This window comes from Oncorhynchus gorbuscha, unplaced genomic scaffold, assembly GCF_021184085.1.
Source record: "Oncorhynchus gorbuscha isolate QuinsamMale2020 ecotype Even-year unplaced genomic scaffold, OgorEven_v1.0 Un_scaffold_4183, whole genome shotgun sequence".
In the NCBI taxonomy this organism is placed as follows: Eukaryota; Metazoa; Chordata; class Actinopteri; order Salmoniformes; family Salmonidae; genus Oncorhynchus; species Oncorhynchus gorbuscha.
The window spans coordinates 10759-37926 of NW_025745262.1; the positions used below are offsets into that span (position 1 = coordinate 10759).

Genomic DNA, 27168 nt, shown 5'->3' on the forward strand with positions numbered 1-27168 from the left:
AGACTTGCTCAATGGAATTGAGATCCGAGCTCTTCGCTGGCCATGGCAGAACACTGCCATTCCTGTCTTGCAGGAAATCACGCACAGAACGAGCAGTATGGCTGGTGGCATTGTCAGGAGGTCATGTCAGGATGAGTCATGTCAGGATGAGCCCTCAAGAAGGATACCACATGAGGCAGGAGGATGTCTTCCCTGTAACGCACAGCGTTTGACAACAAATGCTGTGACACACCTTCCCAGACCATGACGGACCCTCCACCTCCAAACGTTGTTGCGGTGATGTCTGGTGAGGACCTGCCTTACAACAGGCCTACAAGCTCTCAGTCCAGCCTCTCAGCCTATTGCGGACAGTCTGAGTACTGATGGAGGGATTGTGCATTCCTGGTGTAACTCGGGCAGTTGTTGCTATCCTGTACCTGTCCCGCAGGTGTGATGTTCGGATGTACCGATCCTGTGCAGGTGTTGTTACACGTGCGATCGATTGTCCATCCTGTAGTGCTGTCTTAGGCGTCTCACAGTACGGACATTGCAATTTATTGCCGTGGCCACATCTGCAGTCCTCATGCAGCATGCAGCATGCCTAAGGCACGTTCACGCAGATGAGCAGGGACCCTGGGCATCTTTCTTTTGGTGTTTTTCAGAGTCAGTAGAAGGCCTCTTTAGTGTCCTAAGTTTTCATAACTGTGACCTTAATTTCCTACCGTTTAAGCTGCTAGTGTCTTAATGACTGTCCATCAGGTGCATGTTAATTAATTGTTTATGGTTCATTGAAGCACGGGAAACAGTGTTTAAACCCTTTACAATGAAGATCTGTGAAGCTATTTGGATTTTTACGAATTATCTTTGAAATACAGGGTCCTGAAAAAGGGACTTTTCTTTTTTTGCTGAGTTCATGTGGAATATTCACTCAAATGTACTGTATTGTGGTAGTCCAACAACAGACATTTTTTCTATTCTAACTTCTCGCTTCTCACAGCTTCCGATGGGCTGATATTGGAATTGAAATCCGCCCACCCTCCATCGCTTGAGGGGCGCTGGCTGCGAGACGTGGAGCGTTGATTTCTCTCCAGATGGATCCTGGTTTGCATGGTCCATGGGACACGGGATTGTGTGGGTGATTGCCTGGCCGCTTCGGCATGATAAGTATGTCGAGCCTTTAAAGACTATAGGCCTGTAAATATTCCTCCTTCCTTTCTTCCTTCCTTCCATTCTTCCTTGCTTCCTCTCCTTCCTCATTTGAAGGTCTTGATGTTATTCATCAGCAACTCTTGAGTTTTATTCTTCATTTGTTTACTGTCAATGCTTGTCCATATAGGGTCAATAGGGTTGAGATTGCCCTAGAGAGCAACAGACAGGACAAGACCCTGAACTGTGGTCAGACAGTGTGGGGGCTGGCGTTTGGACCACGTCCATCAAAGACACCAGCACCTGGAGAAAAAGCAGCATCCTGTGAGAGAGAATCATCCAGACTGCTTCTGGCAACTGGCTTAGAGAATGGAGTGATCAAGATATGGGATGTTGAAACTGGTGGGATATGCAACTTAGGACACTGCTCTATTTCATTTATTGACCACATGATGCCAAGTCTCTAATGTTAACGTGCAACTCACAGTGCCCTGATTACATTTTCAGGTCAGCCTCGGTTTGACCTCAAAGGACATGAGGGTATTGCAAGGGACCTGGTCTTCACTCCCAACGAAAAGCTCACCCTTGTATCATCCTCTCGAGACAAAACCTTAAGGATATGGGATCTAACCCAGAAAGGTCCACTATTGTTATACATCTAAAAAGCATTCCCCCAAAGGACATTTCTCTCATCTTCTTCAATGCTGAAATTCATGTTAATTTTTATTGCATATGGAATTTACCTTAAACTTCTATATACGGTATCTTTTTCTCTGCCCTCCATAGGTGAAAAGGAGCCACATGTCCTCTCTGGCCACAAGGACTGGGTCAGCTGCTGTAGTGTCTCACCAGACTGCAGCATGATCGCATCGGTCGGCAGGTTTGACAGAGTGAGTTGCCCCTCAGCAGAGGACTCTCCAAGAGAACCACAATAGTTGCTGAAACCGTGCTGAAAAGGAAATGTCTGAGCAAGCAGAGTTTGGTTTGACTCAGCATGGTAGTATGAAACGGCCATAAAAGTTTTTTTATTTTACCAGATGGTGTGTCTATGGAGTCTGCGGTCATACACCTTCATCAGGAACTTAACGGGGATCAACCACAAGACATTCTACCTGTTAGCTTCCTGTGACTTCTCTCCCGATGGGGCACTGCTCGCCACTGCAGCCTTCAGTGGTTCCAGTTGGTGGATTGATCTGTGGGATCCCTACACTGCACAGAAATTGTCTTCTCTAATGTACATCTGTGTGGATAATGATTTGATATGTGTAGCAGGATAATGGTGTGATATGTGTGGTGCATTAGTTGACACATTGTTGCTTTTTCTTTCCAATAGGGATTGCTCTGAGATGTATGGACAGAACCAAATCTCATCATTGAGATTCTCCCCCGAGGGTTTGCAACTGGCCATTGTTACTGAAGACAGGTAAGAGTTTAGTTAAGAGCTTTGCACCCTTCTCAACAAATTTAAAAGAGAAAGTGCTAGGCCTTCTGTTTCATGTGTTTCACAGAGCCCTCCAGATGTGGGAGCCAGGACAGAGGGGTATGGTGATGCAGACCAAGGAGGACCGTACCTCCAATGGGCTGTGCTGCAACTTCCATCCACAAGGGGGAGTCGTAGCCACAGGGTAGATTTACTTTACTGGCTCATTCTCATTAGAATAACTTGATACAAACATGAGCCTCCTACAAATCAAACTTTATTTGTCACATGCGCCGAATACTACAGGTAGACCTTACCGTGAAATGCTTACTTACAAGCCCTTAACCAACAATGCAGTTCAAGAAAGATATTTACCAAATAAACTAAAGTAAAAAATAATAAAAAGTAACAATAAAATAACAATAACAAGGCTATATACAAGGGGTACCGGTACCAAGTCAATGTGCAGTGGTACAGGTTAGTCGAGGTAATTTTGAACATGTAGGTAGGGGTAAAGTGACTATGCATAGATAATAAACAGTGAGTAGCAGCAGTGTAAAAACAAAGGGAGTCAATGTAAATAGTCTGGGTGGCCATTTGATTCATTGTTCAGCAGTTTTATGGCTTGGGGGTAGAAGCTGTTAAGGAGCCTTTTGGTCATAGACTTGGTGTTCCGGTACTGCTTGCCGTGCAGTAGCAGAGAGATCAGTCTATGACTTGGGTGACTGGAGTCTTTCACCATTTTTTTGGTCATTCCTCTGACACCGCCTAGTATATAGGTCCTGGATGGCAGGATGCTTGGCCCCAGTGATGTACTGAGTAGTACCTTACTACCCTCTGTAGAGACTTACGGTCAGATGCCAAGCAATTGCCATACCAGGCGGCGATGCAACCGGTCAGGATGCTCTCAATGGTGCAGCTTTAGAACTTTTTGAGGATCTGAGGACCCAAATCTTTTCAGTCTCCTGAGGGGGGAAAGGTGTTGTCCTGCCCTTTTCATGATTGTCTTGGTGTGTTTGGACCACTAACTCGTTTTAGATGCATCCAAGCTCTGTCAGGCCTGGATATAATCAACTATGAATTACAAGGGTAGAGTTAATAACATTGGAGAGATGGGGAAGACAATACCCCCTTATTTCACACTGATGTGAGACTGTTGAAAGCAATTTCCAGAGGGCTTTGTGAATATGGTCGAATTATCACAGGTGTCTGTAATTATTATTATTATATATATATATATTTAAAAAACACACATTTTATTTTACTGTCTTTGTATTCAGTACACTGTTTTGGCGTCAAACTGGTGGCAGTTGTGAAAAAGTCAATAGTTAGAAGAGTTCCAGAGTTAATTGATAATGCCATTGTAAGGTCGACACTTTTTTCATTAATTAGGCGATTTTCTCTTGAACCATATGGTCTATCTACTAGAAACTCATGGACAATATGGACACAGATATGAAAAATGAATCATATATGAATACGGTTTTTAAAAGTTACTCAAGTATAAATTACCAAAGTTACGATAGATTGCCAAAAAATGTATGTTAATTACCAAAGATTACTATAGTAAAATTACCAGTAGCTTTGCAACCCTAGTCTGACAACAGCTTATAATCAGCTGAGGGGACGGCAAAATAAACTAATGTTGGGAAGGAACGCAATTGCGCATTAGATGACACATTCTAATTAGGATGAGCCTTGTATGCTGATATTAGTTACTTACTACATACTAAACCGTACGTTCTGCAGTTTAGGTAAGTAGTGGGCAAGACAGATTTTGCACACGACACCCAATGTTGTTGCAGTTTGTCTTTTTAGAAATTAGTCTTATTTCGTTAGCATATCCATGTAGGAAGGTTAAAACAAGGCAAACAAATTGGCTAATACCCTGTGTGTTATTGTTGCAGGACCAGAGATGGCCACGTGAGATTTTGGATGGTTCCCAGGTCAGTGCCCAGTCTGTGCCACCTGTGCCGCTCCGTCCTGCGCCACTCAGTCTCCACACACCAGGTGGAGGCCCTCCCCATACCACGCAGGATCCTGGAGTTCCTCACCTACAGAGACATCCCGGACCACTCAGAAGCACGATCTGACCGCTCCTCGGATGAGGAGGAATAATGACTTTTGGAATGGGTGGAGGGAATGTTTCTGGACTCCATTTGTAATGCATTTGAGTTGATGGAAGTATTGACTTGACTAATAATGGAACAGTCAAAGGAGGAGAGATTATTATTTGCCTCGTTTACAAATGCATAAAAAGTTTGTGGGAATGTTGTCTGACTGAAATGATGGGACTTTTTAGGACCTTGAGTGGAGTGGATACTTTGTGGTTTAAACAAAATCAGTCATGTCTGATCAGCTGTTTGTCCGAGGAAATTCTCAGGATGTCAATGGAAATTCACCTGGATGCAATTAGCTAGTGATTATACAGATGAACTAAAAAAAAAAATTGCACCAAAAAAATGGAAGTTACTAGATCTATATTTTGTGCTACGGATATATTATAGTATGTAAAGTGACATTTGTGTAATTTTGCTGAGAGTAAATATACATTTTGTATTGTGTAAATTGGTCTATTAAATCATAATTCCATGACAGTCTAAAAAATACACAAATTACAATTTTATTAAACAGAAATTCAACTTAATGGACATAAAGGAATATTGAGCAAACGGGGACAACACAAGTGTGTCTTTATGACGTTAGTCTCAAGAGTTCTCTCCCCTGTCGCTTTCATTGATAAATGTTATATTTTAGTGAACAGGGTACGCAGGCCTTTTGTCCCAGCCCAACACTAGCACACCTGACTCAAGTAAACATGGTCTCGACCAGCAATGTATTAATTGTATCAGGTGTGTTAAAGATGGGCTGGAACAAAATCATGCACACCCCGTAGCTCTCCGAGAACTTGGTAGGTGACCAATGTGTACTAGATCAGGGGTTCCTAAACTTTTTCACTCAGGCCCCACTTCCAGCAATGGGGAGCATCTGCCCCCTCCCGCGTTTGCGCCATGACTAGTTATTTGGGAACAAGCACTGTTCATGACACAAACTGTTCACACCCCTCTTGTTGGAGAGAAAATGTGGCAAGTTTAAAGCTTTTTTCCCTGCAATTCAAACATTTTGCGAAGGGGTGCAGAGAAAATGTTGCAGTTTTCAATCATTCTCTTGGAATTCTATAAAATGTTGCCATGTCTAATGTGTATTTATGTTATTTGAGTCTCAAACATTACAACAAAATCTATGGGCTAAAAAAACATTAGCTGACATGGACATTTCTGAAAAGTTATAAATAGCTCTAAAGGTATGCAATGACTGAAATAACAAGAGGAAAACTGATGATGCACTACCCATTTTTGAAATTACATCTTGTGCATTCTCCTATTACACCTTTCAAGAGTAAGTTGAAAGGTGCACCGATTTCCTGAAAAAAAAAAATATATATGGGGGGGCACAGTTTGGGAAGCACTGTACTAGAAGGTTGTGACTGTTTGGGGACCGCTGGTCTTGGTGGCATCATTGACCCAAATCTCTCTCTCATCGAACTCAACTGGGTCTTCTCGTTGAGTCCCAAGGCCAGCCGGTACCTATAAGAACAAAACACATTATCAAAAAAGTGTACCATATTAGTCATCCTAATTCACATTTAACGGACGCTGTTTTCCAAAGTGACTTACAATTTGTTGGGTATATAAGCAACAGCAATACTGAAGATACAGTGGGGCAAAAAAGTATTTAGTCAGCCACCAATTGTGCAAGTTCTCCCACTTAAAAAGATGAGGCCTGTCATTTTCATCATAGGTACACTTCAACTATGATGGACAAAATGAGGGAAAAAAATCCAGAAAATCACATTGTAGGATTTTTAATGAATTTATTTGCAAATTATGGTGGAAAATAAGTATTTGGTCACCTACAAACAAGCAAGATTTCTGGCTCTCACAGACCTGTAAGTTCTTCTTTAAGAGGCTCCTCTGTCCTCCATTCGTTACCTGTATTAATGGCACCTGTTTGAACTTGTTATCAGTATAAAAGACACCTGTCCATAACCTCAAACAGTCACACTCCAAACTCCACTATGGCCAAGACCAAAGAGCTGTCAAAGGACACCAGAAACAAAATTGTAGACCTGCACCAGGCTGGGAAGACTGAATCTGCAATAGGTAAGCAGCTTGGTTTGAAGAAATCAACTGTGGGAGCAATTATTAGGAAATGGAAGACATACAAGACCACTGATAATCTCCTCGATCTGGGGCTCCACACAAGATCTCACCCCGTGGGGTCAAAATTATCACAAGAACGGTGAGCAAAAATCCCAGAACCACACGGGGGGGACCTAGTGAATGTCCTGCAGAGAGCTGGGACCAAAGTAACAAAGCCTACCATCAGCAAGGGCATTGAAGATGAAACGTGGCTGGGTCTTTCAGCATGACAATGATCCCAAACACACCGCCCAGGCAACGAAGGAGTGGCTTCGTAAGAAGCATTTCAAGGTCCTGGAGTGGCCTAGCCAGTCTCCAGATCTCAATCCCATAGAAAATCTTTGGAGGGAGTTGAAAGTCCGTGTTGCCCAGCAACAGCCCCAAAACATCACTGCTCTAGAGGAGATCTGCATGGAGGAATGGGCCAAAATACCAGCAACAGTGTGTGAAAACCTTGTGAAGTCTTACAGAAAACGTTTGACCTCTGTCATTGCCAACAAAGGGTATATAACAAAGTATTGAGATAAGCTTTTGTTATTGACCAAATACTTATTTTCCACCATAATTTGCAAATAAATTCATTAGAAATCCTACAATGTGATTTTCTTTCTCATTTTGTCTGTCATAGTTGAAGTGTACCTATGATGAAAATTACAGGCCTCTCTCCTTTTTAAGTGGGAGAACTTGCACAATTGGTGGCTGACTAAATACTTTTTTGCCCCACTGTACATAAGCACTTACTCAATATCTGCCAACTTGATTAGCAAACCCATCCGAAACACAGGAGGAAAGTCCACTGTAAGAAACCAAAATACATGGTTAATTTATACCAAAGAAGTGTTTCAAATACCTCAAAACCTCGCATCTTAAAATGAACAGGTGTAGCAACGTCACTCTTTGATCCTACGCCTCAGACCGGCAGCGTCGATGATGCGGAACATTCAGCCGGGATGACACCAGTATCTCGAAACTCGTTAGTATCATGGCAAGGAAACAAAAAAAGTGGATTTAACTTCTTCAGGAAAACAGCCCTAGAGTTGGGCTGTTTCTTTGGAGTCTTATTTATTTTCTAAGCTATAGCACACTACTTTTTCCATAGGTTTTTAAAGTACCAAAGAATTAGGTCTGCTTCATGGTGACCCATGAAAAAAATATTACGATACTGATATTGTAACAGCCCTAGTAGCTATGCAACTATACTGAATTAATGTATCTACCACACGTGTGCAGACAGTCGCATGTTTTTGGGAAATGTACACATACAATTCAATGCATACCTTGGATACCTTCAGAAACTATTCAGACCACATTACTTTTTCCACATTGTTAAGTTACAGCCTTATTTTTAAATTGATACAATTATATTTCCCCCTCATGTACACACAATACCCCATAAATGACAAAAGAAAAAACAGGTTTTGAAATTGTATCTAATTTATTACAAATAAAAACAGAAATATTATATTTACATAAGTATTCAAAACCCTTTACTCAGTACTTTGTTGAATCACCTTTGGCAGCGATTACAGCATTTATTCTTCTTGGGTATGACCCTACAAGCTTGGCACACCTTTAATTGGGGAGTTTCTCCCATTCTTCTCTGAAGATCCTCTCAAGCTGTCAGGTTGGAGCGTTGATGCACAGCTATTTTCAGGTCTCTCCAGAGACGTTTGATTGGGTTCAAGTCTGGGCTCTGGCTGGGTCACACAAGGTCATGTCCCGAAGCCACTTCTGTTTTGCCTTGGCTGTTTTGCCTTGGCTTAGGGTCGTTGTCCTGTTGAAGGTGAACCTTCACCCCAGTCTGAGGTCCTGAGCCCTCTGGAGCAGGTTTTCTCTCTCTGTACTTTGCTCCCAGTCTGCTGCTGAAAAACCTCCCCACAGCATGATGCTGCCACTACCATGCTTCACCATAGTGATGGTTCCAGGTTTCCTCCAGAAGTGATGCTTGGTATTTAGGCCAAAGAGTTCAATCTTGGTTTCATCAACTGAGGGACCTTATATAGAAAGATGTGTGCCTTTCCAAGTCATGTCCAATCAATTGAATTTTCCACAGGTGGACTCCAATCAAGTTCTAGAAACAGCTCAAGGATGATCATTGGAAATAGGATACACCTGAGCTAAATTTCGTGTCTCACAGGAAAGGGCCGGAATACTTGTGTAAATAAGGTGTTTTTTCCCCCATACATTTGCACACATTTCTAAAAAACAGTTTTTGCTTTGTCGTTATGGGGTATTGTGTGTGGATTGATGAGGAAAATGTTGTTAAAAATATATATATTTTCGAATAAGGCTGTAGCGTAACAAAATGTGGAAAAGTCAAGGGGGTCTGAATACTTTCCGAAGGCACACACACACAGAACGCACTGCAACTGCCTCTGCAACGCAATGCTGTAAGGCAAACACAGTGTTCTGCTGGAGATGAATATACTTCTGGTGTACCAAAACGCAATGGCGCTGTCGGTCTGACCCCCCCCCCACACACCGTCCTTGTCTGACCAGGAAGGACACCTTATTCCAAACAAAACATGTTAAATCTACAATCAAGACAGGGCTGAGGCATCAACCAATCTCCTTAAGTCACAGGAGACACCTCTCCATAGGGAGAAAGATCCCCATTCTTCTTCAATGGCTTCACTTCATCCAGGAAGACATCCAGCTAAGAACCCTGCCGTGAAATGGCCACAGTTTGAATGTCAAAGGAATTAGCTTCGGTGGAGTCTGCCCCAAATGGTTCTCAATCAATAGTAGGTCCTTTACGTTTGCACAATGAAGAGACGTAGCAGAGTGAAGACCCTGGGTAATACCAAGGGACTGGACGACTACAATGAAAAGACACAAACTATTATTTCTGATAGCCATCGTAACAAATTACTGACTGTAATTCTGTATGTCTTTCACTTTGTGTAATGAATTTCAGATATTTTCAAGCAATCATGAATATTAAGTTATTGCCATGTCAACCACAAGGAAATTACATGAAATGTAAATAGATTTTGTGACTGCACAAAGAAGGTACAGACCGTTATGGACATAATATATATCTATATCTATATGAACAGAACCTAATTAAACCACACCTTCTTTCACACCTGGACTCGAGTGAGTGAGTGATCTGAAGCTTGGCCAATCAGACTTCAACACAGATGAATAAGTATACAAGTGGATTGCCTTACTTTCCTCAAATGCATTTGTGTATTGATTAATGTACTGCACTTTTTAGGGACCGGACTCCTACAGTGAAAATGCTAATAGATCACTAGATCATCATCTGGGCTCCCGAGTGGCGCAGCGGTCTAAGGCATTGCATCTCAGCGGTGGAGGCGCCACTACAGACCCTGGTTCGATTCTAGGCTGTATCACAAGCCTTGAGTCCCATAGGGCGGCACACAATTGGCCCAGCGTTGTCCAGGTTAGGGTTTGGTCAGGGGTAGGCAGTCATTGTAAATAAGAATTTGTTCTTAACTGACTTGCCTAGTTAAAATAAAGGTTAAAATAAAATACATGTAAAACCACTTATTACATTATCACCATTGCCTCTTTATATATCGAGGGACACCTCTTTAATATACCCTACAGAAGTGTATCATAAAATTGATGAGAATTATAAATAACTATTATACTAAATATACTATTCCGGAGACACCTGAAACCCCACCTCTTTAAGGAATACCTAGGATAGGATAAAGTAATCCTTCTCACCCCCCTTAAAATATTTAGATGCACTATTGTAAAGTGGCTGTTCCACTGGATGTCATAAGGTGAATGCACCAATTTGTAAGTCGCTCTGGATAAGAGCGTCTGCTAAATGACTTAAATGTAAAATGTAAATGTAAACTATGAAGTCCTCTATGGTAAGGCCTGATGAATCTGCCAAGATAGTTACGTAAGAACAGAAATACATAACCTCAGAAATAAGACAATTATTCATAATCATAAAAAACTAAATCTCGCCATATTGTTCATTTCAATGCTAAATCGTAGCAGTAGTGGTGCGTACCATACTACCGAGGGCAAGCCATTCCTCCTACCGTGAAAACACCGCCAGGGGTCTCTCAGGACACCAGACCAAGAAAACATCTAGTCACAGTGCAGATAGTATCAAATTCTGGCCTGGTAGGTCTTCTCTCATATACTGTGTCTGTTTAGAATAGATCTACCAAATATAACGTGACAATATACATTGCCTTCGGAAAGTATTCACACCCCTGGACCTTTTCTACATTTTGTTATGTTACAGCCTGAATTAAAAATGTATTAAATTGAAATTTTGTGTCACTGTCATACACAATACCCCAGTACCCCGTAAAGTGTAATTATGTTTTTGGAAATGTTTACTAATTAATAAAACATTTTAAAAATGATATGTCTTAAGTATTCAACCCCTTGGTTATGACAAGTCTAAATACTTTTACGAGTAGAAGTGTGCTTAACAAGTCATAATAAGTTGCATGGACTCACTCTGTGCAAAAATAGTGTTTAACATGTTTTTTGAACAGTTACCTCATAAACAAAAGGTATCTGGACGGTCCCTTAGTCGAGCAGGGAATTTCAAACAAAGATTTAACCACAAAGGTTTTTCAATGCCTTGCGAAGTATTGGAAGATGTGTAAAACATTATTTATTTTTTTAAGCAGACATCATTAATAACACTTTGGATATCAATACACCCAGTCACTACAAAGATACAGGAATCATTCCTATCTCAGTTGCCGGAGAGGAAGGGAACTGCTCAGAGACTTCACCATTAGGACAATGGTGACTTTAAACAATTACATGGCAGTAATAGGAGAAAACTAAGCATGGGTAAACAACATTGTAATTACTCCAAAATACTAATCCAATTGACAGAGTGAAAAGAAATAAGCCTGTACAGAATTTAAAAAATATTCAAAAACATGCTGTTTGCAATAAGCCACTTAAATACAACAAAAAAATGTGGCAAAGAAATGTACTTTATGTCCTGAATACAAAGCATTATGTTTGGGGCAAATCCAACACAACATGTCACTGAGTACCACTCATCATATTTTCAAGCACGGTGTGGGCTGCATCATGTTATGGGTATGCTTGTCATCGTCAAGGATTAGGGAGTTTGAGGATAAAAAGAAACGGAATAGAGCTAAGCACAGGGAAAATCCTAACGGAAAACCTGGTTCAGTCTGCTTTCCAACAGATACTGGGAAAAAATTAAAATGACCTTCGAGTAGGACAACAACATAAAACACAAGGCCAAATATACACTGGAGTTGCTTACCAAGACGATGTCCCTGAGTGGCCTAGTTACAGTTTGACATAAAATGGGCTTGAATATCTACGGCAAGACTTGAAAATGGCTGTCTAGCAATGATCAACAACCAACTTGACAGGAGGTCCTACTCCAGTCTCCTTTTGACCTCGTTAAACACCCAATTTACTTAACAAAGGGTACATCTCAATAGATGGTCCAGGTATGATCTGACACCAGTGGGTAGGCCTTTCCTATTTTGTCCTCTATTGTTCCTCAAGCAAGTGGGAGGCTGATGACATCACATCGGACCAACTCCTTACATTTACATTTAAGTCATTTAGCAGACGCTCTTATCCAGAGCGACTTACAAATTGGTGCATTCACCTTATGACATCCTTGAATGCCTTACTCCTTAAAAGTTTGCAGTTGTGTAAAAAAAAAAAACACTATTCTGCTCAAAACATATTGTTTTACCTTTAATGTGTACATTATTTAGGATATCGCTTTTCAACACGAACATTAAAAACATCTCTGGAGGACGTCTTTAAAGCTATAATCCTTAGTTGCTACATCCATTTTTGGACTTATACATTAATGATATATATCCATTGATTCTTGGAGAATATAACATAAATACCTCATGAGCTTAGTTCAACTATCATACCCCATCAGAAACCAAAATATCAGCATGTTTTACTCCAATGTTGATAAACAATGTAAAGAAAAACAGTATAGCCTCAAAACATGATTAAAACTCAAATGTTGATATCATGGATGGTTAGTCCTTGCATCCGTAGGCAGCTCGGTCTATGAATTTGACAGTGGTTACATTTATCCAGGCCCATCCCTCAGCTTTTTACCAAAACAGTGACATTTTGAAATGAAGGATTCTAGCTTTAACCTACACTGTTCTGTAAAAAAGTATAAATGACTGTTCCTGTATGCAGAAAACCCTCACAGACCTTCTCACAAGGCAGGTTCTTGAATTAGCTTATTTAATTGCCTGCCGATGGGCCATCAACTGTGGGCTTCCCATTGTATTCAAACTGGTTAGGTAGGTTTATGCTACCAGAACATTTTACACCTGTCCCAATGGGCATTCCACAAGCAGAAGTCTAGACTTTACCGAAAAGTGAACATTCACACAGTTGCAATGTATTTTTTCAAACTGATACATCAATATGAAATTGAAAAAATGCTACTAATATCGATATTCCATATTGGTGACCATCACTAGTTAATACATTCATTCATTTTGATCAGCAATAAAAAACTGAACACTGTGATGCAATTGACTACATTTAGCTACACACTGGTAATAGGTTTTTCCGTACCTGCAGTACGTTGAGTGATCTTCTCATGTCTCCCGATGATAGGGTCACAATAGCTTTTATTCCATCTGGAGTTATATCAATGCTGCGGGGACAAGATCAGACACGCCTCTGATTAAAAGGCAACAATAAAACCCAGCACAGAGTGTCTTTCTGGGACACTAAAAGCCTGCCCCTCCAGATACCCTCGGGCCTCTCTAGACCCCCTCACCTCTCCTGTTGGATAACATACTCCAGCCTGGGGATCAACTGGTCCTGAGACAGGAAGGAACCTGGTGCATCTGGAGTTACAGATCAGGCAGAACGCGTGTTCTCTGTGTACTTCTCAATGACTGTAGGAGTGGAAGAGCGAGGTGGAGGAGATCGATAATGGAGAGGAAGCAAGAGGAGAGGAAGGGAGAAATGGATGTCAATGTTCTGAAGATCAGCAGACATAACCTCATAAAAATGTAAAATACAAAATATTAACCCGCTGTTAAATCAGTGGGATCTGTTACAAGCAATTGCAGCACATTCATATTGTAAATCATAAGCAGTAATAACAGGGTAATATGCAGTATCCCCTCCTAAATGCATTCAACATTTTGTTTGTCATCTCTTATCTCATGTTACAGTAAGCACATCTTTTAATCAGTGAGGATGACTGGAAATGACTGGATAGCTGGCAGGCAGCTCATTTGGCCAGTTGGTGCACAGCAGGTGACCACATCAAAGCAGATGGTTACCTCGCCGCAATGCATTCCGGGCATCCCGGGTCATAGCATCGGCCTCGTCCAGTGTCACCAACTTGAAACCCTTCTTGGAAGACAAAAACAAAAAAATAAACACACATTTTGTGAATTGAAGTAAGGGCTGCCTGTGTAGGATACGGGGACTTTAAATAATCATGTGTTCAAATCAAATCACATTTAAATTGGTCGCATACACATGGTTAGCAGATGTTCTTCCGAGTGTAGCGAAATGCTTGTGCTTTTAGTACCGACAGTGCAGCAATATCTAACATGTAATCTAACAATTACACAACAACTACCTAATAAACACAACTCTAAGTAAAGGAAAGGAATAAGAATATATATCTATAAATATATGGATGAGCAATGACAGAGCGACATAGGCAAGATGCAAAAGATGGTATAAAATACAGTATATACATATGAGATGAGTAATGCAAGATATGTAAACAATATTAAAGTGGCATTATTAAAGTGACTAGTGAACCAATTATTAAAGTGGCCAATGATTTAACAACTGTATGTAGGCGGCAGCCTCACTGTGTTAGGGATGGCTGTTCAACAGTCTGATGGCTTTGAGATAGAAGCTGTTTTTCATTCTCTCGGCCCCAGCTTTGATGCACCTGTGCTGACCTCACCATCTGGATGGTAGCGGGGTGAACAGGCAGTGGCCCGGGTGGTTGTTGTCCTTGATCATCTTTTTGGCCTTCCTGTGACATCGGGTGTTGTAGGTGTCCTGGAGGGCCGGTAGTTTGCCCCCGGTGAATCGTTGTGCAAACCGCACCACCACCAGGAGAGCCTTGCGGTTGTGGGCTGTGCAGTTGCCATACCAGGCCGTGATGGAGCCCGACAGGATGCTCTCATAGTGCATCTGTAAAAGTTTGTGAGGGTTTTAGATGACAAGCCAAATTTATTCAGCCTCATGAAGTTGAAGAGACGGTGTTGCACCTTCTTCACCACACTGTCTGTGTGGGTGGAACACTTCAGTTTGTCCGTGATGTGTACTCAGAGGGCCCCCTCTGCTGTTTCCTGAAGTCCACGATCATCTCCTTTGTTTTGTTGACGTTGAGTGAGAGGCTGTTTTGCTGACACCACACTCCGAGTGCCCTTACCACCTCCCTGTAGGCTTTCTCACCGTTATTGGTAATCAAGCCTACTACTGTTTTTTCGTCTGCAAACTTGATGATTGAGTTGGATGAGGGCATGGTCACGCAGTCATGGGTGAACAGGAAGTACAGGAGGGGCTGAGCACGCACTCTTGTGGGGCCCCAGTGTTAAGGATCAGCAAAGAGGACGTGTTGTTCCCTACCTTCACCACCTGGGGGCGGCCCGTCAGGAAGTACAGGACCCAATTGCACAGGGTGGGATTGAGACCCAGGGCCTCGAGCTTAATGATGAGCTTTGAGGGTACTATGGTGTTGAATGCTGAGCTATAGTCAATGAACAGCATTCTTACATAGGTATTCCTCTTGTCCAGATGGGATTGGGCAGTGTTATGGCGATTGCATCATCTGTGGACCTATTGGAGAGGTAAACAAATTGAAGTGGGTCTAAGCACTTCATGATGACAGATGTGAGTGCTACGGGCGATAGTAATTTAGTGCAGTTACCTTTGCCTTCTTGGGTACAGGAACAATTGTGGCCATCTTTAAGCATGTGGAGACAGCAGACTGGGACAGGGAGAGATGGAATATTTACGTAAAACATACCAGCCAGCTGGTCTGAGCATGCTCGGAGGACGCGACTAGGGATGCTTTCTGGGCTGGCAGCCTTGCGAGGGTTAACACGTTTAAATGTCTTATTGATTCCGATTGGTCAGACCAGCGTTGAATATTACTTAAAACGGGTACATCCTGTTCGATTTTATGCCTTTAGGAAGGAACAAATTGGAGTCGTGGTTAGATTTGCCAAAAGGAGGGCGGGGGAGGGTAGCAGTGGTTCAGAGTAGCAGTGGTTCAGAGTTTGCTGATAGAATGTAGGTAGCCTTGTTCTCAAATTTACTTTGTTAAAGTCCCTCGCTACAATAAATGCAGCCATAGGATATATGGTATCCAGTTTGCATAAAGTCCAGGGAAGTTCATTGAGGGCCGTGGTAATGGCTTGAGGGGGGATATACACAGCTGTGACATTAACAGAGGAGAATTCCCTTGGGAGATAATACGGTCGGCATTTCATTGTGAGGAATTCTAGGTCAGGTGAACAAAAGGACATAAGTTCTTGTATGCTGTTACAATTACACCATGAGTCGCTAATCATGAAACATACATTCCCTTGTCCTTGCTGAAAAGACTGGGAAACTGATTGCGATGCGGTAGCTAAAAGACCTACTTCTCTAAAATGATTATTGTTAGGGATTGTAAATGATTTACCGATATGGATCGTTTAAGATAGGAGTGTGCCGGGTCCACGGGAGCCCAAACCGATCCAAAAGTTGCATGCGTCAATCAGAAAATTAATTCAAACATTATGAACCGCCAGTTCACTAAAATGTTTTACTCATTTAATTGTACCCCCCCTGAAAATACGTCTAATCTTTTTGTGACTGAATTTATGCATCATCTCACCCATTTGCCAAAATTGAATTAAGCATGTAAATGTGCATGACAGTCACTGATCTTGAAGTCAGTTAACAGCTGTGCGCACAGAGCATAGCTGCTCGTGCCAACGAGAGATAGGCTTATCCCTGATCTAATATTTGTACATCTGTGCAGCACCTTCCGCATTCAAATGCTTGTAAAATGGCTTTCGCAATGTCAAATCATAGGCTTTATTAATTGGGTGACATTCAATGTAATTTGCTCGGTCATTGTTACCAAATGCGGTGTAGAAAATGGTGTTTTACCAGTGAAGTTGTGTAGGTTAGGCTATCGGAGTGGACGCAACTCACATCTAACTGCTGATTGGGGCTTTTCGATTGGCGTGTTCACCATAAGAAATAGCTTTGGCAGTTTTGCTTTAAACAGTCGTCAGTGCATTGGTCATTTGTACATGAACAGGGTAAAGTTGTAATTTCACAAGGACAGCAATAATTTTGGAAGCTGCACTCGGTTGGAGCGGGAGAAGAGCTCTGCTCCATAAAGTTTCAAGAGGTCAAAACCCTTCACTTTTGAGAAGTGGCCGAAATCCAAAGCTGGTGTACCAAAACGCAATGACGCTGTTGATCTGATTGAGGAGGTAGAGCAGAGTCACCCCCCCACGACCACACCGTGTGACTAGGAAGGACACCTTCTTCCAATCAACATATACAGTCAACACAGGATTGAGGCGTCTACTAGGGCAGCAAGTAGCCTAGCGGTTAGAGCGTTAGGCCAGTAACCGAGCCAACAAGGTGAAAAATCTGTTGATGTGCCCTTGAGCAAGGCACTTAACCTTAATTTGCTCCAGGGGCCCCCTACTACCATGGCTGACCCCATAAAACAACACATTTCACTAAACCTATCCAGTGAATGTGACAATAAATCTCCTCAATTCATAGGAGACAACTCTCCATGAGGTTAGAAAGATCCCCATTCTTCTTCAATGGCTTCACGTCATCCAGGAAGACACCCAGCTAAGAAAGAACCCGGCCGTCAAATGGCCACAGTTTGAATGTCAAAGGAATTATCCTCGGTGGAGGCTGCCCCAAATGGTTCCCAATCAATGGGAGGCCCTTTACGTTAGCACGACAAAGAGATGTTGCAGTGTAGGCCCTGGGTGATACCAAGGGACCGGATTGCTAAAGTGAAAAGCTGCAACAAAAAAACACAAAAACCTTATATTGTACTTTTTCCAAAGGACACAGAGTTCCAAAGAGTATTTCTGATATCCATCATAACAAATGAATAATTGTGTAATTATGAAACTTTGTGTAATGAATTTGAGATATTTTTGAGCATTCAATAGATCTGAAGTTATTAGCATGTCAATTTTGGTATGCAAGGAACCACAAGGAAATGACAAGAACATTGAAATAGGTTTTGTGACTGCACAAAGAAAGTACAGACTGTTATAGCCATAATACGTTATGAAAAGAACCTAACTAGACCACACCTTCTTCTGCAACTGGACTCAAGTGGGAGTGATTGATCTGAAGCTTGGCCAATCAGACTTCATCACAGATAAATATCTGTGTTATGTTAATTGGCTAAGTCAAAGCTAATTTCTAAAGATAAATATTAACATTTTACTTGCTAAAATAAATGTATCTGCTAAAATGGCAAGTGAATCAGTGGGTGATGGGGATTTCAGATTGCCTGTCCCCCAACTAATCTGATAGTGATAGATGCTCAGTCTGCCTAATGCTCAGCTCAGGGTCATACACACACCATACACTGTAAAGCACTCACTCACACAAACAGTGTGTCACTCAGCTCAGAGAAGTCAAATCAGATAGATCCAGTTTAGAAAGGCCCAGCTCCTGAGCGCCATCAGCATTTAATATAGACTGTAAAATGAATGTGTCCATGCAACAAATGTTAGTGCATCGAATCGTTTTGAATCTTGAACCGAATCGCATTGATTCCTTCCACTAATCAAACTATTTCACTGAATCATTTCAAACTAAAATAATTGTTATGTTATCGTATCGGAACCCATGTATCAAGATGCGTACTGAATTGTGCTTGAAAGGAAAGATTCACATCCACTATTATTATTGTCTTACTGAATATGGTCCTGGTGCTGGCAAAACTCAGGATGGGTCCTCAAACAACATCAACACCTCGGTCGTCGGACACGTTTAGCTAAAATAAATGCATTAACATGTAAGAACAATAATTTGTTATAATAACAGATACAGTGCATTTGGAAAGTATTCAGACCCCTTGACCTTTTCCACATTTTGTGGCGTTACTGTAAGGAGCGACACCAGAGATGAGAAGCAGGTACAGGATGTTGAACATTTAATGCGGAACAAACAGGTAACAGGACAGTAACAGCGTCAGCACACGGGTATACAAAGACATACAAACATTAATGCAAAAGCAGGGAACAGAGCAGGGAACCAGACAGATATATGGAAGGTATTGACAGAGGTGATTGAGCCCAGGTGAGTCCAATAATCGCTAATGCGTGTGACGGGGGGAAGGCAGGTGTGTGTAATGATGATAGCAGGAGTGCACAATGCTGGGGAGCCTGGCGCCCTTGAGAGCCAGGGGAGGAAGAGCGGGAGCAGGCTTGACAGTTACAGCGTATTCTAAAATTGATTCAATTGTTTATTTCCCTCATCAATCTACACACAAAACCCCATGATGACAAAGTGAAAACAGGTTTTTAGACATTTTTGTAAATTAATTCAAAATAAAAACAGAAATATCATATTTACATAAGCATTTACTCAGTACTTTGTTGAAGCACCTTTTTGGCAGCAATTACAGCCTTGAGTCTTCTTGGATATGACGCTACAAGCTTGGTACGCCTGTATTTGGGGAGTTTCTCCCATTCTTCTGCAGATTCTCTCAAGCTCTGTCAGGTTGGATGGGGAGCGTCGCTGCACAGCTATTTTCAGGTCTCTCCAGAGATGTTCGATCGGGTTCAAGTCCGGGTTCTGGCTGGGCTACTCAAGGACATTCAGAGACTTGTCCCGAAGCTACTCCTGATTTGTCTAGGCTGTCTGCTTAGGGTCGTTGTCCTATTGGAAGATGAACATTCACCCCAGTCTGAGGTCCTGAGTGCTCTGGAGCAGGTTTTCATCAAAGATCTCTCTGTACTTTGCTATGTTCATCTTCCCTCGATCCTGACTTGTCTCCCAGTCCCTGCCACTGAAAAACATCCTCACAGCATGATGCTGCCATCACTGTAGGTATGGTGGCAGGTTTCTTCCAGACGTGATGCTTGGCATTCAGGCCAAATAGTTCAAGCTTGGTTTCATCAGACCAGAGAATCTTGTTTCACATGGTCTGAGAGTCCTTTAGGTGCCTTTGGCAAATTCCAAGCGGGCTGTCATGTGCCTTTTTCTGAAGAGTGGCTTCCATCTGGCGAATCTACCACAAAGGCCTGATTGGTGGAGTGCTGCAGAAATGGTTGTCCTTCTGGAAGGTTCTACCATCTCCACAGAGGAACACCTAAGGCTGTCAGAGCAACCGTCGGGATTTGCTCTGACATGCGCTGTCAACTGTGGGAACTTATATAAACAGGTGTGTAACTTTGCAAACATTGTCCAATCAATTGAATTTACCACCGGTGGACTCCAATGAAGTTGTAAAAACATCTCAAGGATGATCAATGGAAAAAGGATGCAGCTGAGCTCAATTTCGAGGCTCATAGCAAAGGGTCTGAATACATTATGTAAATAACGTTTTTTTTTGTGCAAAAAAAATCTAAAAACCTGTTTTCGCTTTGTCATTATGGGGTATTGTGTGTAGATTGATGAGAAAATAAATACATTTAATCAATTTTAGAATAAGGCTGAAACGTTACAAAATGTGGAAAAAGTTAAAGGGTCTGAATACTCTCTGAATTCACTGTAAATTGGAACATAACCTTGATTGCAACCGAGAACAATTCTTTATGCCCCACACTAACATTTAAATGTTAAGAATCAATCTAGCTGACTGGAAAACAGGACAACCCTCAAGTAAAGTGTTATGAGCGTTACATTTATTTCTGATAATTCTACGTGCTGAGTTGGAGCGTACCTCCAAGACCATAGCGTTGAACTCATTGTCCTTGTCGAGCTGCTTGGCAGTACCTAGAATAGTAGACGACTTCCCTGTACCTGGAGGTCCATAGAAGAGATGTGGCAGTCTGTCCTCACTGATAAACTTCTGGACTGAAGAAAGCCAGGGTTGTTACATAGAAATTATGCAAAACATGTTATAGTTCATTTGAGCATGAAAACATTATTTGGAATACATTCACTTGAACCATACAATTGAATTGTGGCTGGAATGGATAAGGGTCAGGTTTTCAATAGTAGTTCCGTCCCTGCTGTTTCAAAGATTAACAAAAACATACTTACTGGTGCTTAATATGTTCTTGTGAGAAATCAAGTCATCTAGGGTCTGTGGTCTGTATTTCTCAACCCTAAAAATATGTGCCAAAAATGTCAGCCAGCATCCGCACATAGTGCCTACATTAGAGTCAGGGAAGCGGTGGTGGGAATAGAGAGCTGCATTCCTGCTGAAAATATGAAGAAATAAATGTGTCCAACAGATTAATTCAAACGGTTGTCTTTCTGTTTAGTATGCATTATATATTGTAATAAAAGCACATATTTGTCATACTATTCAAAACTCTCAAAGGAAAATTCTGCTTCAAGTTCAGTAGCCTACCTTTCTTCTCTTTTGTTGGGTGTGCGAGATCAAGTGCGCCTTTATGTGTGGTCTCACTTAAATAGTCTGTAGACTAGGATATATGAGCGGAGAAGCACGGTGCAGTTGTCTTTAACTTCCTAAATATGAGGGGTTTTTATGCCATGTAAATCCTTGGTCTTTTGGGTCACTTAAGTCCAAATAGTGTAAAAAGTAGAGGTTGACCGATTAATCTGAATGGCCGATTTCAAGTTTTCATAACAATCGGAAATCTGTATTTTTGGGCGCCGATTTTAAAAAAATGTTATACCTTTATTTAACTAGGCAAGTTAGTTAAGAACACATTCTTATTTTCAATGACGGCCTAGGAACGGTGGGTTAACTGCCTTGTTCAGGGGCAGAACGACAGATTTTCACCTTGTCACCTCGGGGGATCCATTCTTGCAATCTTGTATCCTTGCAGTTAACTCGTCCAACGCTATAACCACCTGCCTCTCGTTGCACTCCACAAGGAGACTGCTACACAAATGCAGTAGAAGCCAAGGTAAGTTGCTAGCTAGCATTAAACGTATCTTATAACAAAACAATCAATCAGAATCACTAGTTATAACTACACATGGTTGATGATATTACTAGTTTATCTAGCGTGTCCTGCGTTGCTTATAATCAATGCAATGCTGGGAGATGATTTCACAAAAGTGCATTTGCGAAAAAAGCACAATCGTTGGAGGACTGTACCTAACCATAAACACCAATGCCTTTCTTAAAATCAATACACAGAAGTATGTATTTTTAAACCTGCATATTTAGCTAAAAGAAATCCAGGTTACCAGGCAATATTAACCAGGTGAAATTGTGTCACTTTTCTTGCGTTCATTGCACGCAGAGTCAGGGTATATGTAACAGTTTGGGCCGCCTGGCTCGTTGCGAACTAATTTGCCAGAATTTTACGTAATTATGACATAACATTGAAGGTTGTGCAATGTAACAAGAATATTTAGACTTAGGGATGCCACCCGTTAGATAAAATACCGAACGGTTACGTATTTCACTGAAATATAAAACGTTTTGTTTTCGAAATGATAGTTTCCGGATTCAACCATATTAATGACCAAAGGTTCGTATTTCTGTTTATTATGTTATAATTAAGTCTACGATTTGATAGAGCAGTCTGACTGAGCGATGGTAGGCAGCAACATGCTCGTAAGCATTCATTCAAACAGCACTTTAGTGTGTTTTGCCAGCAGCTCTTCGCAAGCACAGCACTGTTTATGACTTCAAGCCTATTAGCCTAATGGCTGGTGTAACCGATGTGAAATGGCTAGCTAGTTAGCAGGGTGCGCGCTAATAGCGTTTCAAACAACACTCGCTGAGACTTGGAGTAGTTATTCCCCTTGCTCTGCAAGGGCTGCGGCTTTGTGGAGCGATGAGTAATGCTGCTTCGAGGGTGGCTGCTGTCAATGTGTTCCTGGTTTGAGCCCAGGTAGGGGCGAGGAGAGGGACGGAAGCTATACTGTTACACTGGCAATACTATAATGCCTATAAGAACATCCAATAGTCAAAGGAATATGAAATACAAATGGTATAGAGAGAAATAGTCCTATAAATACTATATTAACTACAACCTAAAACCTCTTACCTTGGAATATTGAAGTCTCATGTTAAAAGGAACCACCAACTTTCATATGTTCTCCTGTTCTGAGCAAGGAACTCAAACGTTAGCTTTTTACATGGCACATATTGCACTTTTACTTCTCCAATACTTTGTTTTTGCATTATTTAAACCAAATTGAACATGTTTCATTATTTATTTGGGGCTAAATGTATTTTTATTTATGTATTATATTAAGTTAAAATAAGTGTTCATTCAGTATTGTTGTAATTGTCATTATTACAAAAAATAAAAAATAATAATAATTATCGGCCGATTAATCGACATCGGTTTTTTGGGTCCTCCAATAATCGGTATCGGTGTTGAAAAAATCATAAATCGGCCGACCTCTAGTAAAAATAAATCAATGTAAAATATTTTGGATTAAAACACTTTCTTTGTAAACGTGTGACTAAAATAAAGTATGCAAGAAAGATAATGGACCTATATTTTTTTATATTATTGCTGCATATGAGAGCAAATGGTAGTCACACAGATGCTGACTTGTTAAAACATTTTATTTTTTAGGTATCTCTGACCAACAGCTGCATGTCTGTATTCCCAGTCATGTGAAATCCATAGATTAGGGCCTAATTTATTTAAATTGATTGATTTCCTTATATGAACTGTAACTCAGTAAAATCGTAAAGAAATTGTTGCATTTTACTTTATATTTTTGTTCAGTATACATGCCACGCCCCCACTACATTCTGTGCCCTCTATGTGTCACTAACTACATGTCGCGCCCACTGCCATTGAGGCTGCTAGCGCCACATCTGGCCAGCATCCAGCACAGTAGGTGGCAGTAATGCACCAACATTGGATGCCAACCACGAAAAAACCCACCGAAGTAGGCTGCTAGCTAGCTAGGCTAGAGACGCCGGTACAGTGTCTTTTGCCCCCGCCTGCCGAACACTGATTTTCCAATTCTGTTAATGTTGTGGCAAGGGAAGTAGCTAGCTAGTGTAGCCAACTCAAATCACATTGATTCCTTCCACTAATCAAACCGTATTTCACAGAATAGTTTCAAACGACCAGGTAGTGATTACCCGCTGTAACGCCTCGGTCACACCAGCATGCGTTTTGGTACACCATAAGTACATTCATTTCCATGAAACGCTGTTGTTTGTCTTGCAGCATTGCGTTGCAGAGGCAGCTGCAGTGTGTTCTGTGTGGTGCGTATGTTGGATTTATCGAATATATGCATCAAATTGTATGCATAGACGGCTTGACAGAAATGGTAGCAGAAGGTGAATGTTGAACTTTTGTGGCACAGTGTGTGCCGGCGTCCTAGCTAGCTAGCAGCCTCAGTGGCAGTGGGTGAAGCATATCGTTTATGACGTGTAGAGGCCCCGGCATGTAGTAAACGCCATCTGCAGGTAGACCCTACTCTAAAATTCAGGCAGTAGGAAGCTCTTTCATCCATTATATGCAGATGATACAGTCTTATACTAAACTGGCCCTCCCCGGATTTTGTATTAAACGCTCTAAAACAAAGCTTTCTTAGTGCACAACAAGCTTTCTATGCCCTTAACCTTGTTCTGAAACACCTCAAAAACAAAGGTCATGTAGTTTGGTAAGAAGAATGCCCCTCTCCTCACAGATGTGATTCCTACCTCTGAGGGTTTAGAGCTTGACGTCGTCACCGCATGCAAGCATTTGGGAGTATGGCTAGACGGTACACTGTCCTTATCTCAGCACATATCAAAGCTGCGGGGTAAGGTTAAATCTAGATTTGGTTTCCTCTATCATAATCGCTCCTCTTTTCATCCCCTGCTGTCAAAATAACCCTGATTCGGATGACCATCTTACCCATGCTAGATTACAGAGACATAATTTATAGATCAGCAGGTAAGGGTTCTCTCGAGCGGCTAGATGTTCTTTACCATTCGGCCATCAGATTTGCCACCAATGCTCCTTATAGGACACATCACTGCATTCTATACTCCTCTGTAAACTGGCCATCTCTGTATACCTGTCGCAAGACCCACTGGTTGATGCTTCTTTATGAAACCCTATTAGCCTCACTCCCCTATCTGAGATACCTACTGCAGCCCTCATCCTCCACATACAATACCCATTCTGCCAGTCCCATTCTCTTAAAGGTCCCCAAAGCACACACATCCCGTGGTCGCTCCTTCTTTTCAGTTTGCTGCAGCTAGCGACTGGAACCAGCTGCAACAAACACTCAAACTGGACAGTTTTATCTCCATCTCCTCATTCAAAGACTCACTCATACTGACAGTTGTGGCTGCTTCACGTGATGTATAGTTATCTCTACCTTCTTGTCCTTTGTGGTGTTGTCTGTGCCCAATAATGCGTGGCATTACAATGCGGCGGTACAGATGGAAGTAAAAGTGATCTATTGGGAAGGACCATACAGAGGTCAAAATGATCATGACGGTTGTGTAAATGGAAATGTGTCTCTTGTAAGAATGACACTGGGACAATTACTACACGTGGGTACTGCAAACCAGCCAACATAATGGCGTGCAAAATCAATACACACAACTGTTCTGTGCATAATTTAGCATGCCATCATGCTGGGCAAGCTAGTGATTTGAAATCAGTACTCTATATGAAAACAACCAGTTCAATGTATTGATGTTGCTAGAGATGAATGTGACAGAAGAATAGAAATAAATGAATTGTTGTAATGCGCCATTGTACGCGCCAGTCTGTTGGTAGCTCTGCCAGCCTATGAAACCCGTAAAACGACCAAAGAATAACGTTCATCTGTTCTAATATTAGCTTTGGTCGAACAGGGCTCAACTGGTCTTCGCCAATTGACCTTGCGAAGCACGTGTGCATCACGTACGGAAAATGGGGTTTAGACATCGGGAAAAAACAACATACTGCAAAACGCATGTGCATCTGTAGGTCATATGGCGACTGCGCCCTTTGTCACGCCCACCTAAAGCCCGTTTTGATTCAGAAAAACATTATATGAAACATTGACAGGAATGAAATATTAATAACACATATATTTTACTCAGTTTGCAAATTGTTCCGCTTCTAAATGTTATGTAAAATGTAGCTCAAGTCAAGTGTTTGCTCTCTATATTTCGCCCCAACTCTACTATCTTTCAAACTACCTCTACCCTATTGGCTGATAAAGCCCAATAATACCGATAGCCTAATACATTTGGCTACGTGAGAATCTCTTTTGAGCATTTTGATCTTGACTAGGGGTTGAAAAAATTGCTGGGACCGGGACTGCGTCACATACATTTATTACAACACTGCGGGACCGCGGGTCGGGCTAGGGACCAGTTCTTGCTAGAGCTGGTATGTGTCCGGACAATAAGTCAAGGAGCGGTACGAAAAGTAACGTCATATTCATTGACATCATACATGCATGGTAAGATGTTCTGAAAATAACGTTTACAAGTCAGCGAAAAATACACATCACACACAAGCGAAACATTGATTGAAGTTCGGCGAGCTACAGTAGCTAAAGGTTTCCACTAGATAACACAACCACAGTCATTACACAGCCACAAAATAAACATTGGCTACAACAGTGGCTATGTCTTCATTTATGAATAAAGATAGACATAAGATTAGCAGTGTGGTTACGTCTAAAATAATTTTAAGGAGATAACTTTGTAGAAATGGGCGGGGTTTAGCCAGAATTATGAGTTTGTGGCTGTGTTAACTAGTGACAACCCCAATCCTGCTAAACGTAACGTAAAACTACCTTGCTGGCAACACGTAAACTAGCTAAGCTGATTCAACTTACCACGGCAAATTTCTTGACTGCAACGGTATCTTGCTAGTCGTTGCCATTTGAATCGTTGATTTAGTTAGCAAGAAAAGACTGCTTCACTAATCGGCCAAAATTCTTGGCGCGCTCCACTTCAACAAAATGTGTTTTACGTCACTAAACTAGGTTTTACGGCATGTTTGCAACCAATCGTATCCGTTTATTTAATGTGGGCGGAGTCAAATTAATCTTTATAATATTTCGCGGCAAGCCTCCATTTCTTTTCCGACGACGTACCTCCAAGCAGCAGCTTTTCTCGTTCTGTTCGTAAAAGACAAAGAAACATGTCCGACGAAGGAAAACTTTTCGTCGGTGGCCTAATTCGACACCACAGAGCAATCTCTTGCGGAAGCTTTCTCCAAGTACGGAAGCATCGCAAAATGTGATGTCATCATGGACAGAGAAACAGGAAGGCCTCGTGGATTCGGCTTTGTGAGTACGACAATGCCGAGGATGCTAAGGACGCAATGGAGGGAATGAACGGTC

General features: G+C 41.6%; 1 protein-coding gene and 1 pseudogene across 1 annotated transcript; one reads left to right on the plus strand and one right to left on the minus strand.

The window, feature by feature from the left end:
* The first annotated feature begins 1037 nt into the window (after positions 1–1037).
* Positions 1038–5217, plus strand: LOC124018167 (WD repeat and SOCS box-containing protein 2-like). Its single transcript, XM_046333431.1, has 8 exons — positions 1038–1143; positions 1316–1527; positions 1633–1764; positions 1912–2015; positions 2163–2359; positions 2459–2548; positions 2634–2750; positions 4453–5217. The coding sequence occupies exons 1-8, from the start codon at positions 1094–1096 to the stop codon at positions 4661–4663; spliced, it is 1113 nt and encodes a 370-aa protein (XP_046189387.1). The 5' UTR covers positions 1038–1093; the 3' UTR covers positions 4664–5217.
* On the minus strand, positions 5153–26738 carry LOC124018168 (annotated as a pseudogene).
* Positions 26739–27168: the final 430 nt, after the last annotated feature.

Excerpts from the sequence above, each read along its gene's own strand:
- LOC124018167 (XM_046333431.1), top strand. The coding sequence starts at position 1,094 with ATGGGACACGGGATTGTGTGGGTGATTGCCTGGCCGCTTCGGCATGAT. Across the intron at positions 1,528-1,632 it reads GATATGGGATGTTGAAACTG|GTCAGCCTCGGTTTGACCTC; the intron begins GTGGGATATGCA and ends TTACATTTTCAG. Across the intron at positions 1,765-1,911 it reads ATGGGATCTAACCCAGAAAG|GTGAAAAGGAGCCACATGTC; the intron begins GTCCACTATTGT and ends TGCCCTCCATAG.